The 12,969-nt window shown below is 47.2% G+C and overlaps 1 protein-coding gene across 1 annotated transcript; it reads right to left on the bottom strand.

The window, feature by feature from the left end:
* Nucleotides 1-8,550: 8,550 nt before the first annotated feature.
* Nucleotides 8,551-12,462, bottom strand: LOC136516894 (ruBisCO large subunit-binding protein subunit alpha-like). The gene is made up of 7 exons (XM_066510395.1): nucleotides 11,999-12,462; nucleotides 10,935-11,056; nucleotides 10,606-10,813; nucleotides 10,349-10,494; nucleotides 9,912-10,218; nucleotides 9,077-9,528; nucleotides 8,551-8,985 (listed from the first exon to the last, which is right to left on the bottom strand). The coding sequence occupies exons 1-7, from the start codon at nucleotides 12,231-12,233 to the stop codon at nucleotides 8,713-8,715; spliced, it is 1,743 nt and encodes a 580-aa protein (XP_066366492.1). The 5' UTR covers nucleotides 12,234-12,462; the 3' UTR covers nucleotides 8,551-8,712.
* Nucleotides 12,463-12,969: the final 507 nt, after the last annotated feature.

The raw sequence follows: 12,969 nt of genomic DNA, 5'->3' as shown, positions 1-12,969 counted from the left end.
ACGGAGGAAGCCGTGGATCGGTGAGAAGGTTGTCGGTGTTTGCCACGTTCATGCAAGCGCGGGCGAGCAGCTTGCGTTCTCGTTTGGTTTCGATGGACACCTTGCCGCCGATGATGGTGTGTACGCGATCAGTCGGCTTGACGTATTTGTGACGAGGGTCTGCATCGTCGTCGTCGTTGTCCTCGTTGCGCTGTTCCCCCGCGTCGTTAGGCTTGTCGGACGTATCCGGAGCCTGTTGACGCGTGTAGATAGTCTTGAGGACGCGGCAATTCTCCATGGTGTGGTTCGACTTAGGATGGAGCTGGCAGGGCCCCTTCAATGCTTTGGCGTAGTCGTCCTCGTAGTTACGACGTCCGCCGCCCTTTTTCACGGTATTGACCTCGCCGTCGTCTTCCCGAGCGCGCTTGTTTCTGTAATCGCCACGGCGGTTGCGCCGCTGATTACGTTGATCACGGTGGTCGCGGGAGTCGTTGCGCTGGTTGCGGCGGTCAAAATTGTCGTTCCGACCACGATTACTGCGGTAATCGTCGCGGTGTGGAGGGTGGTCGGAGCGTGGAACCCTTGCTGCTTCTTCAACGATTATCTTTTTAGCGTCGTCAGCGTCCGCATATTTCTTAGCGGTGGCCAAAAGCGCTGTGACCGATTCGGGTCTCTTCCGGAGGAGCTTGTCTCTTAGGGCGTCATGGAAACGGAGGCCGGTGACGAAAGCCTCGATTGCTTCGTTGTCGGATATTGATGGGACCTTGATGCGCATCTCCGAGAAACGCCAAACGTACTCGCGCAGTGGTTCATCCTTTCGATCTCGGATCCGCTGCAGATCGTACTTGTTGCCGGGTTGTTCACAAGTAGCGATGAAGTTGTCGATGAAGGCCTGCCTGAGCTCCTGCCAAGAGTCAAAATAGTTCGCTGGCAAGCTAACCAGCCATTGGTGACCTGCATGACCAACAGCGACTGGGAAGTAGTTAGACATGACGTGCTCGTCGGCCATGGCTGAGCGGCACGCAGTTTCGTAGAGCATGACCCATAATTCGGGGTTTTCCTTGCCGTCGTACTTCTGAAGCTTCTCGAGCTTGAAATTCTTGGGCCATATGACTTGGCGCAGGTGTGGAGTGAACTGCTTCAGGCCCGGCGGACCGTGGGCGGTGTCATACTCCATACGGCGATAGCTTTCATGGGATGCACGATCGTCGGCTCTCTGGTTGATGCGAGCACGTAGATCACGTCCACCGAGGTGATGGCGGAGATCGTTATTGCCATCGCGGCGATCTCGATTGCCATCTGGGTTGGCCCTGCGACCGTGGTTATCACGGCGATTGTCGCGGTTATCTCGGCGGTTGTCGCCTCGAACGTCGTGGCGGTTATCCTCCCGGCGGCGGTTGTCGTCCCGACCACCATCACGACCACCGTTTCCGCCTTGACGGTTGTCTGATGGGTCGTTATTGCGCGAGCCACGTTGGTTGAGTGGCTGTGAGCGACTTGAGTATTGGCGGCTGTGGCTTGATTCGACAGAAATGGATGGAGCCCGGGCTTGGTTCATCTCTGCGGTCTGAGCCATAGCAGCCATCAGATAAGCTTGTATGTCATCACGGATTACTTGAGTCTCGGGAGTGTTGGGCAGCCGCTGCATTGTCGCCATGGCGACGGCTACGTTGGCGCTTGGGGTCTTGAAGACTTGTTTGTCCCCCACCCTGTCGAAAGCATTGTTGAGGTCACGTGGCTGGACCCTTATGCGTCGTGCCTCCTGGTCTGCTCCAGCTTCGGTTTGCCGACGATTAAACCGGTCAATATTGCGTGCTTCGCGTGCAGTCTTTTCTTGTTCTGTTTCGCCAACCGCTGGCGGCTCGTCGTTGCTGACAACATGGATTAAATCCCCTCGTCTTGGCGGGAAAGACGGAAATTGGGGGAAACCCGGGGCGTGGTCTGGTAGATCCAGATCGTATTTGACGCCTTCATCTTCGTGACGCTGAAGCTCGGTGTGGACCGATGCGTTGGAAGCAATGCCGGATGAGGAGCTGGAATCACCCTCTCGGACTGTGTGGACGGATCCTTCTTGATAATCTTCGATCCGGACCATGTTGACGATGTTGCATGGCTTCGGCCGAGATCGATGTATAGGACACAGATCCGAGCGGCGTCGTAGGTTGTACGCGTAGCTGGAGGCAGCGTTTCGCAGGCCGTAGGGCTGGACCTGGTGGTTCTCCTTCGGGACCTCGTACTCGCAGAGTCGGAGACCCGTCGCGAAGGCTGGCTGGCGACGAGCGGAGCGCCCCTCAGGGGTAGATACGACCACAAGATCTGTTCCAAGTCGTGCAGGACGACTGGTCCGAGCTGGTCGGATAGATCTGTTGCGGGGAGATGTTACCTGCTCATTAGGTTGGCTTTGAATCGTACTTACCAGAGCTAGGGTTTCAGCGAGTTTGATGCCGACCCGATCGATGGAGTCGAGCAAGTCGGTGTCGTCGATCTGCTTTCCTTTGTAGCGGGGAAGCGGACGACGGGTTGTCGGCGTGGCTGTAATCGTGGTCGGAGCCAGATGTACCGTGGTCGGAGCCAGATCCATCGTGGTCGGAGCCACGTTTGTCGTGGTCGGAGCCGTGTCCACCGTGGTCGGAGCCGTAGCCGATGCAGGTGAAGTAGTCGTCGGCGCGGGTTGAATCCACGCCTCCTCCGCGGTCATGGCGATGGAAACGTCGGGGCCGGTGGTCCAGGTGATCTGGCCGACGGTGAACGTGAGGCTGTTGGGCGTAGCCATGGAGCCGGAGATGATGACCATCTTGTTTGCTTGGAGAGCAGTACGCACACCCCCTACCTGGCGCGCCACTGTCGACGAAATATGGTCGGCAGTCTACCTAGGGGTATGCCCAAGGTAGTAGATTATCGGTAGACAGATGCGCAAGTCCCAAACAAGACGGTGACGCAAGACAGACACGAGGTTTTATCCAGGTTCGGCCACCAAGAAGGCGTAATACCTACGTCCTGCGTCTGATTTGTATTGCTGTATGTCAATGAGAGATGTCTTTTAGAGGGGTCCCCTGCCCGCCTTATATAGTCCGGGGGGCAGGGTTACAGATCTGGAAACTAATCCTAGTCAGTTACAATTGCCATATGTGGCCGGACAAGGATTCCTATTCTAATCGACCAGGATCCTGCTTGGTCGCCAAATCCGTCTTGATTCCTTGTGCGGGACTCCGATCAGGTGGACCGAGCCGCACGTCGTTTTTCAGGTGGACTGAACCCATCGATCCGGGCCAGCCCAAGCTTAGCCGTAAGGGTATAGGGGTTAATACCCCCACAATCATATGAAGGTGTTTTATATTCATCATCATCACTATCACTATCACTATCATCATTGTTAGCATGATCATCACCACTACTATCATCATTTGATACCTTGCGTTCACATTTGGCCATAAGGCATAGGTGTGTAGAGGACGATGGCGGTGGTGTCGGTGAAGATGATGAAGAGTCAATCACAATGGCGGCCACCATCTCATTATCACTATCATCATTGGATGAGCAACTTGATGAATCAATGTCTGTGAGCCAATCACCAACGATGTATGCCTTGCCATTCTTCTTTTTCTTGTGGAAGTCCTTGTCATCCTTCTTCTTGTATGGCTTGTTTTTCTTCTTCTCATCTTCTTCTTCATTACTTGAGTCATCTTTCTTGCTCTTGTACTTGTTCTTGTACTTGTCTTTCTTGGGCTTTATGCATTGGTGTGCTAGATAACCAAGTTCTCCACAATTATAGAAATCCATCTTTGAGATTGGCTTCCTTCTAGAGCTAGTGAAGAACTTCTTTTTCTTGCCATTAAACTTGATGCCACTCTTGTTCAGCTTCTTTAGCATCTTGGCGGTTCTTCTCACCATGAGAGAAAGACTTACATCATTAATTTTATCATCACTTGAGCTCTCATACTCAAGCCTTGCTTTGCCCTTCTCTTGGCTAGCTTTGAATGCTAAGTCCTTGTCTTTCTTCTTGTTAGAGGATGAGCCATCTTGTGGTGTGATGTGCATGTATATCTCATAAGCATTGATCTTTCCCAAGATTTGTGTTGGTGTAGCGGTGGAAAGATCACCTTGATGAAGCACGGTCACAATATGCCCATATTTGTCAATGGGGGGGGACACTCAAGATTTTTCTTACAACGTCGGATGGTTGCATTTGAGTAAGTCCAAGCCCATTGACTTCCTCTACAAGAATATTCAAGCATGAGTACATTTCATTAGCACTCTCTTTAGAAAGCATTTCAAATGAATTTAGCTTTTTCATGACAAGATGATAGCGTTCGTCATGCTCACTCTTTGTTCCCTCATGGAGCGCACAAATGTCTGACCATAGTGCATGGGTGTCTTTGTGGTTCCTCACCTGATTAAACACATCTCTGCAAAGGCCTCTAAAGATGATGTTTCTTGCATTTGCATTCCATTTTTCGTAATTGACCTCATCGCCTTGTATGTGTGTGTCATCCCAAGGTTTTGAGAAACCTTGTGAGGTGGCTCTAAGTATCCTAACATCTAGAGCTTCTAAATACGCCTCCATGCAGATTTTCTAATAAGGAAAATCATCCCCCTCAAAGAAAGAAGGAGGTTCATCCCCGTGAGACATCTTTCTCTAGGCGGTTAAGCCTAAAACGTGAGCATGAGGCTTCGATACCAATTGAAACGATCAAAATACCCAAGAGGGGATGAATTGGACTAATTCTAAATTTCTTTGCAATAATTAAACCCTACGGTTAGCTCAACTTCACCCCTTGTGCCTAGAAAGTGTTTCTAATGTTCTGCCGCACAAAAAGTCTTGCAACCTAAGTTATAATCCTACTCTAGCATGACAATTCTATGAATGTAAAGATAAGAATTGAATTACTCAAAGTAAATGCTCAAAGTAAAGAGAGAAGGAGGAACGCGGCGATGTTTTGCCGCGGTATTGAAGAGTCGTCACTCCCCACTAGTCCTCGTTGGAGCACCCATGCAAGGGGTGTAGCTCCCCCTTGATACGCGCAAGGATCAAGTGCTCTCTACGGGTTAATTTTTTGACACTCCGTCGCGGTGAATCACCCACAACCACTCACAACTTGAGTTGGGTCATCCACAAGCTCAATTGGATGATCATCAAGCTCCCAATCACCACCAAGCCATCTAGGTGATGGCGATCACCAAGAGTAACAAGCACAAACTCTCACTTAACCATGACAAGCCTAATAAAAAGGGTGGATGCACACTTGCTACTCTTGCTTTCACTAATGAGGGCTCTATTTTGGATTCTCAAATCTCAATCACCTCATTAGGATCTTGCTCTTCTTGGCACTCTTAAGGGTGTTTCTCAGCTGTTGGAATGAGCAAAAGTACCTGCTTACACGAATGGAGGAAGTATTTATACGCCCGTGTTCAAAACAAACCGTTATGTGCCTTTGTGGAGTGACCGGACGCTCTGGTCATGTTGACCGGATGCTCCGGTCAATTCTTCCTGAAACCCAGTGTTTATGTTGTGACCGGATGCTAGACAGCGTTCGGTCAGCACTGACTAGATGCGTCTGATCATAATTTTCCCTCTCTGGAATCTTACTGGAGTTGACCAGACGCTGGCACCCAGCGTCTGGTCACTCACCTCTCAGCGTCCGATCGAGCCAGACGATTTCACCTTGATCAAATGAACTGACCGGACTCTACACCAGCGTCCGGTCATATCGGAACCAGCTTTCGATTAATATTTGACCCTTCATTCACTTCCATCTCGCAATCATATGTGAATGAAGTTTGCTCCAATTGATCTAAGGGCTATTTAGGAGCTACCTAGTACTAGATTTGACAAGTGTGCACCACACCTAACCCACTAGACTCACCTAGGTCAAGCTACCCATCCATACCCCCTTAATAGTACAGCCAAAGGAAAAACAAAGTCCTAAACTACTCTAAGTGTCTTCTCAACACCAAACGACACTTAGAACTAGTCCATCCTTAACCTTATCGTCCATCCTTTGAAAACCAAAATGATTTCCATCGTAGGGGCATGACAACCATGTATGCCCAATCAATCTCCATTACCATGACCTAACTTAATTGCCTCTACAAAACACACGTTAGTCATAGTAATTGCGTATTGTCATTAATCACCGAAATCTAACTAGGGGCCTAGATGCTTTCAACGACAACAACAATGGTGCAGGTTCACACAAGGCACTCTGCAATGATCCATATTGCACCTCCCCTAATCACAAGAATAATGAGAGACTACTGTGAAGAAGGTGCAACACAATTTGTTATGTGGCCACACTACTAGGACAAACCTATCTTATTCACATGCGACATCCATGTGTTTGGTGTTTGCTTCAATTACTTAAGGCATGTTAGGTTTAGTCGAAGAACCTATGTACCCTTGTTTGGTACATGTCCTCACATGCCATTTCGTGTGTTTGTTGTTTGTTTCAATTGTCTAAGGCATGTTAGGTTTAGTCTAGAACCTCTGTACCCTAGTTTGGTACACGTTCTCACATGCCATTTCATGTGTTGTGCGTGTTGAATTATATAATGCACTACTTCGTTATGTTTTATTTGCACTACGTGAACTCGTCTCACTACCTCCACAATATGAAACTGAATATTATGACCACAAATAATGAAACCAACAATGCTATGAAAAGTCCAATACTAGGGCACATTAAACAACAAAATAACAATAGAAGTACATGCCGATGAACTAAATAACGCAGAACATGCCCTAAGTACATCATACTTAAAGTATATTACATGACAACGCAATGCAAAGTCCAAGACTAGATAACATTGTAAAATAAACCATAGAACTAGCAAGTCATGCAGACTACTGAGTGCAACGAGGCCACTTTCCCTTCCTTAGGGCATCGGGATTCTCCTCCATCGCTGTCTTCACTCGACGCGCACGCTCAAGCTTCTTCTCCCTCTCCTCCCTGTACGTAGCAACACGCCTCCTTTGCTCCTCTTTCTTGTGCTCTTTTTCTACAGCCTCCTCTCTGCGTCTCTTCTCCATCATCTCCTTGTCCTCTGCCTCCCACCACAACAGTTTCTGCATCCACTCCTTGTCTTTCGGCTTGATCTCAGTGTCGATCCACTGCTCAAAATCACAGAGCGGTGGAGAGGTCTGCAATAAATGCAATTGTTACAAAACAAATAAATCATGCAAGACTTCATTTGACACAAAATAATTATTACACAATATCAATTTCTCAGCATCTTGTTAATGCGGCACTGATGAAGTGTAGGCTCAAACGCAAAATTGGCACACATCCAGTACCTTTGTCTATACGTGTCCTCTTCATCGGACTTGGCTATCTTGCAATTATCAGTACCTCTATCTATATGTGTCCTCTTCATCGGACTTGACTATCTTGCAAGGATCAGTACCTCTGTCTATACGTGTCCTCTTCATCGGACTTGGCTATCTTGCAAGGATCACCGCACCAGCACGTGGGCACTGGAACACCACTAGGCAGAGGCAATGGGTCAAAGGCATTTTCGGTCATCCGATCATAACTATAATTCAACCAATTTTGTTCTAAGAACCAAAAGCAAGAACATTAAACCCTAAACCTAGGGTTTTTCATTTGATGCACAACAATGAATGCATAATATCGCAAGAGGCGTTGAGGTTACCTTGGTTTGCTAGCTTTTCCACGCATTGGCATCCTACGGTTGTATAATACATATAAATATTAAAAATGTATTAAACCCTAAGTAATAACGATTCTTAGGTTAAAAATACGACTAATATATACCGAATTGATACAAAAAAAACTAGGAGAGGAGAGATGATACCTTCTCTCAAAGACCTACGGATCAAATCCAACTTTTCATGGTCCAATATACCGATTCGTGAGGTAAGGCGAAGCGGGGAGAGAAAAAACCCGAGAGGGAGGAGGAAGAAAAGAAAGAAGCCTCAGGCAGGAAGGGTGGGGCCTGGTTTAAAACACCACCACAGTGCCATAGATCTTGACGCCATACTCGGCGCCAAAAATTATGGCGCCATGCTCAGCGCAAAAAATTATGGCGCCATGCTCAGCGCCATGTCAACGCCACGTCTGTGTCGACGCCTACGTCAGCCAAGGACCTTGGCGCCAAAGGTTTTGGCGCCGAGATGACATCTCGACGCCAATTACAACGGCGCCGAGCTGATGGTCTAGATTTTGAAAGCATACCTCTATGGACAGACTTGTGAAAATCTTTCAGAAAAAGGCAAAAAAAACAAAAAAAATCAGCTTAAAACAAGTCCTTGGACACATCGCGGCGTCGATTACAACAACGCCGAACTGAGGGTCTATATTTTAAAAGTATACCTCCAGAACAGATTTGTGAAAATCTTTTAGAAAAAGGACAAAAAAAAACAAAAAATTCGGCTTAAAACAAGTCCTTGTACCAGTTGCTCGTCTGCACCAAAGCAGAGCAAAACTCAAGAGTCCAATTCCTCTCCGCACTTTGCAAGAGCAAGCACAATAATCCTGGCTCAAATTCCATGCAATTCGTTCACTACGAGCAGTTGAGTACCAACCAAAACAGCGCATAGCAATTCGCCTCATGGATCCCACATTGATTCAATTTATTCTTGCCCACGCATGACAAAAATAGTTTATCAGTTTTCTCTCCCTTGTCACTCTAATGATCACCACAATTTTTTGTTTATTGCACGCTCGTGCCTAGTAAAACTGTTTTCAGTAGTAAGTATTACATGGTGAACGAACCCTAGGGTGCAGCTGCAGCTGCAGGAGCCTTCTGGGGCTTCTCCACAACGATTGCCTGGGTAGTCAGCACCATTCCAGCCACCGAGGCGGCGTTCTGCAGGGCGCATCTAGTAACTTTGGCAGGGTCGATCACACCAGCCTCCACCAGGTTCTCATGCTTGTCCGTCATGGCGTTATAACCAAACTCCCATTCGCTTTCCCTGATTTTATCCACAATCACCTCGCCTTCCACCCCAGCATTATGCGCTATCAACGCTGCAGGTGCCACCAAAGCCTGAAAATAACCAGTAATATGTATCAACAACATTTCTTAAAAAAAATAAAGAAAACCATAAAGTCCAGATGCTAAGAACAACAATCAATACCTTCTGAATGATATCAGCACCAAGGCGCTCTTCAGGATCATCCAACGTCTCCTTGATAGCCGGTACGAATGTTGATAGATGAACATAGGCTGCACCACCTCCTGGAACAATACCTTCCTCTATAGCTGCAAAAGTTGCATTCTTTGCGTCCTCTATGCGGAGCTTGCGGTCCTCAAGCTCTGCCTCGGTTGAGGCTCCAACCTTGATCACAGCAACTCCACCAGAAAGCTTTGCAATTCTCTCTGCCAACTTCTCTGAGTCATAAGCCGAGTCCGTCTGAGAAAGCTCTCTTTTCAGCTGAGCAATTCTGGCCTGGATATCATCTTTGCTAGCAGCATCTGCTATAATGGTCGTCGAGGAACTTGAGATTGTAACTTTCCGAGCTATGCCAAGCTGCTCCACTGTTGTATTCTCAACTAGTAGACCAAGATCTTTGGATTGATATTCAGCACCTGAACAAAAGATATACATGCAGAAACAGATCAGAAAACCACTGGACTTTCAAGTTCAAGTTAGAAAATCTATGCATGTGTTATTTCACAAGGTCCAATCAATTCGTTGACACCAAACACAATTCTTGTGCTAAGCTCATCGATTGGAACTTACCATTACAAAGTTTTTATTTCTACCTAAACAATAAGGAATACCATTAAGCTTGACCATATTCTAGCACCAAACAGAGGTGTATTGATTCAAACAGACAATGGCAAGCGGGGGGGGGGGGGGGGGGGGGGGGGGGGGCTAGGACAGGGGGATGTTGGTTGACAATGGTAAACATCATAAGAATACTGACCAGGGTACAAACAAACTTGCAGAAAGCAGTGAGTAGTTTTACCTGTAACAATGGCAATGTCCTGAAGAAGAGCTTTACGCCTCTCACCAAAACCAGGAGCTTTGATTGCAGCCACATTTAGAATTCCTCTAAGCTTGTTTACGACTAATGTTGCCAGCGCCTCGCCACTTACTTCCTCTGCAATTATAAGAAGTGGTGCTCTTAACTGTGTTGTCTGCTCCAACAGAGGAATGATTTCTTTTATCGATGATATCTTCTGATCAGTGACAAGAATCCGAGCATTTTCAAACTCAACAGTAGATTTTTCAGGATTGGTGACAAACTGAGGGGAGATATATCCTCTGTCGAGCTGCAGGCAGAAGGGAGAAACAATGAACTATTTCAGCACCAAGAACGACAAGCTTTACATATTAATAAACTACAAAACAGAAAACAGGCATCAGCCAGGGAGCAGTCCTTGCTAGGCTAATATATATTACCTCCATCCCTTCTTCAACTTCAACTGTCGTGTCAAATGATGATGATGACTCGATTGAGAGGACACCATCAGGGCCAACCTTGTCAATAGCTTCAGCGATCATAGTCCCAACAAATTCATCATTTCCAGCTGATATGGTAGCAACAGCTGAAAGGAAAAGGCAGCAACATTTTATAAAGCATGTCCTCCTTTCCCAAGGTATAAGATCCATTTGCAAGCTTGTGAAAAGAGACCCTAGATGTGTCTAAAAGGTCAGACCTTTAATATCCCCGCTACCCTTGACTGGCCTGGACTTCTTCTCAAGTTCCTCCACCAATTTCTGAACAGTCTTATCGATGCCCTTCTTAACTGACACTGGATTTGCCCCTGAAGTAATGCTCAACATACCCAATTTTATGATTTCCCTAGCGAGAACAGAGGCAGTAGTGGTTCCGTCACCGGCCGAGTCATTCGTCTTGCTAGCAACCTTTCATTTGGCAGGCAGATAAATGCATGAGTTACGCCCATGCCCATGCCCATGCGTGCTGAACTTGCGCAAGATAACAAACAAAATGAAGCAGATAAGAGGTAGAGGGAATGGTGCTTACTTCACGAATCAATGCGGCACCAGCGTTCTCCATGGGATCAGCGAGCTCAATAGCGCGAGCAATGGTAACTCCATCATTGACCACTTTGGGGGTTCCAAACTCATCCAGGACAACATTCCTTCCTGCCAGTACGGAACAATATGGAAACCAAGTGAAAATCAGCCCAGACGTTGAAAGAGACCATAGGAGGAGGTGGGCAACAAAAGACCGGTTTTTGGAAACCCAAACATCATCAAGACACATCAAAGGGAAAAAAACAACACAGCTCACAAGTAAAAAGGTGATAGTGTCACTGTCACATCTTATTGTTTTGCTGTAGGATACGATAGGATGTGAATCGGAAAACATAAATGAAAGAAAGGCTGCCGGAGACAGGTACACTGTGCAACCTTTTCCATGTCTAGTAATAATAGGCAAAATACAAAGGGCCGGTGTTAACATGGTTTAGTTGAACCAGTTTGGCTGCAGCACCAACTAATGACCTAGCACAGCAGCATGTTGTGAAGCGGAATTACCAAAAACTGGTGAGTCGTAATAATGTGAACTAGTTAGAAGTAATAATAATCCTTCCGAGGTAGTAGTACAGAAATCGTGGGATATTATGTGATGATATCCTAATAAACTAAATAAATCGTGGGGCAAAAGAGTAGAACAGAGCATGCATGTTTGGCTTGGGCAGTATGGAAGAACAGGAACAAGATGGCAATCGAAAAAGAATTTCCCACTAATCCAGATGTGGACAGACCTGCTAAAGGGGAAGGACAGAAACAAGATGAAGCAGAGGGCCGTTCATTGCTTGATCGAGTGGATGAGTAAGAATGAGCCGATGAACGAGCCTTCTTCTGACACTATGTTCATGCTAATTCTCCGTAGACAGTGGTGAGAGGTTTAGAGAGTTTGTTTGTTCTATCTTAAATTAATTGGCTTACTTAAAAGCAGACATATTCTCCTTTAAAAAAAAACAGAGATATTATCCTTTTCCCAAAAGATAAATACTGTAGAGCAGAGCACAGCGGCTCGGCAGGAGCACGAGAGAAGATGAAGACGGAGATGAGAGAATAGACCTCTGGGTCCGAGGGTGACGCCGACCGCGGCGGCGAGCTTCTCGACGCCGGCCTGAAGGGAGGCTCTGGAGGCCTGGTCGAAGGCGATCTCCTTGGCGGAGGCGCGCACGAGGAGCTGCGGGCGACGGCGGGCGGCAGCGGGAAGCCTGGCGGACGAGGCGGCCCTCCTGGTCCTCCGGAGGAGAGCGGAGGTACCGAGGAGGAGGCCGGAATCTGTGGTGGGGATGGTGGCCATGCCTGCTCCTGCTTGGGGTCTAGCTAGGGTTTTGTTTTGGGGATTGGCGGCGGCGGGGGATCTGGCTTGCCTCTCTCTGGCTGCTGCGACTACTCCCTAGTCCCTCCACTATACTCTAGAGTGGCAAACGTGCAGGGCAGGCCCACAGGGGAGCGACTCGGAGGCTTCTCGAGGGTACGGTACGCAAGCTTTCTTTCTAGAACATTCCAGCGAAGCATTCCTTCCCTTTCAATTTGGGTGAAAGATCGTTGGGACGGACATCCATATGTTTCTTTTTCATATATATATATATTTCAGTCTTGCAAAAAAAAAGCTCACCATATTTATTTATTCATCTTATATATAGGCCGTTGAATAATAAGGCTGGCATATATACAATCCTCACAGGACATCTTATTGATGAATTATTTATTCTTCAATTCCTCATCACGTACAGGACATCTCATTGATGAATTATTAATACAAATTCCTCATCCGTGAGACTGGCAGCCATTTGACGAAGGGTACTGTGTTAATTGTTTCCATCCAAGTTCATGCATGCATGCGTTATTTGTCCAAGAACAAAATAAGAATGAGCATGAGCCTCTCTTTCTCTCTGTACAAAAGGGACAGTGAGTATCATTTACTCCGTACACAGCACTGTACATGTCTCTCCTGTTACTCTATGAGCAAGGGCAATTAGCGCCCTCCGTTCGTCATAAGTCAGTCACGTAGCCTAATAGAAAAAGCCTCGGTA

This window comes from Miscanthus floridulus, chromosome 17 (assembly GCF_019320115.1).
Source record: "Miscanthus floridulus cultivar M001 chromosome 17, ASM1932011v1, whole genome shotgun sequence".
Lineage (NCBI taxonomy): Eukaryota > Viridiplantae > Streptophyta > Magnoliopsida > Poales > Poaceae > Miscanthus > Miscanthus floridulus.
The sequence above is the reverse complement of the archived record's forward strand: the minus strand, read 5'-3'. Positions and strand labels throughout refer to the sequence as shown.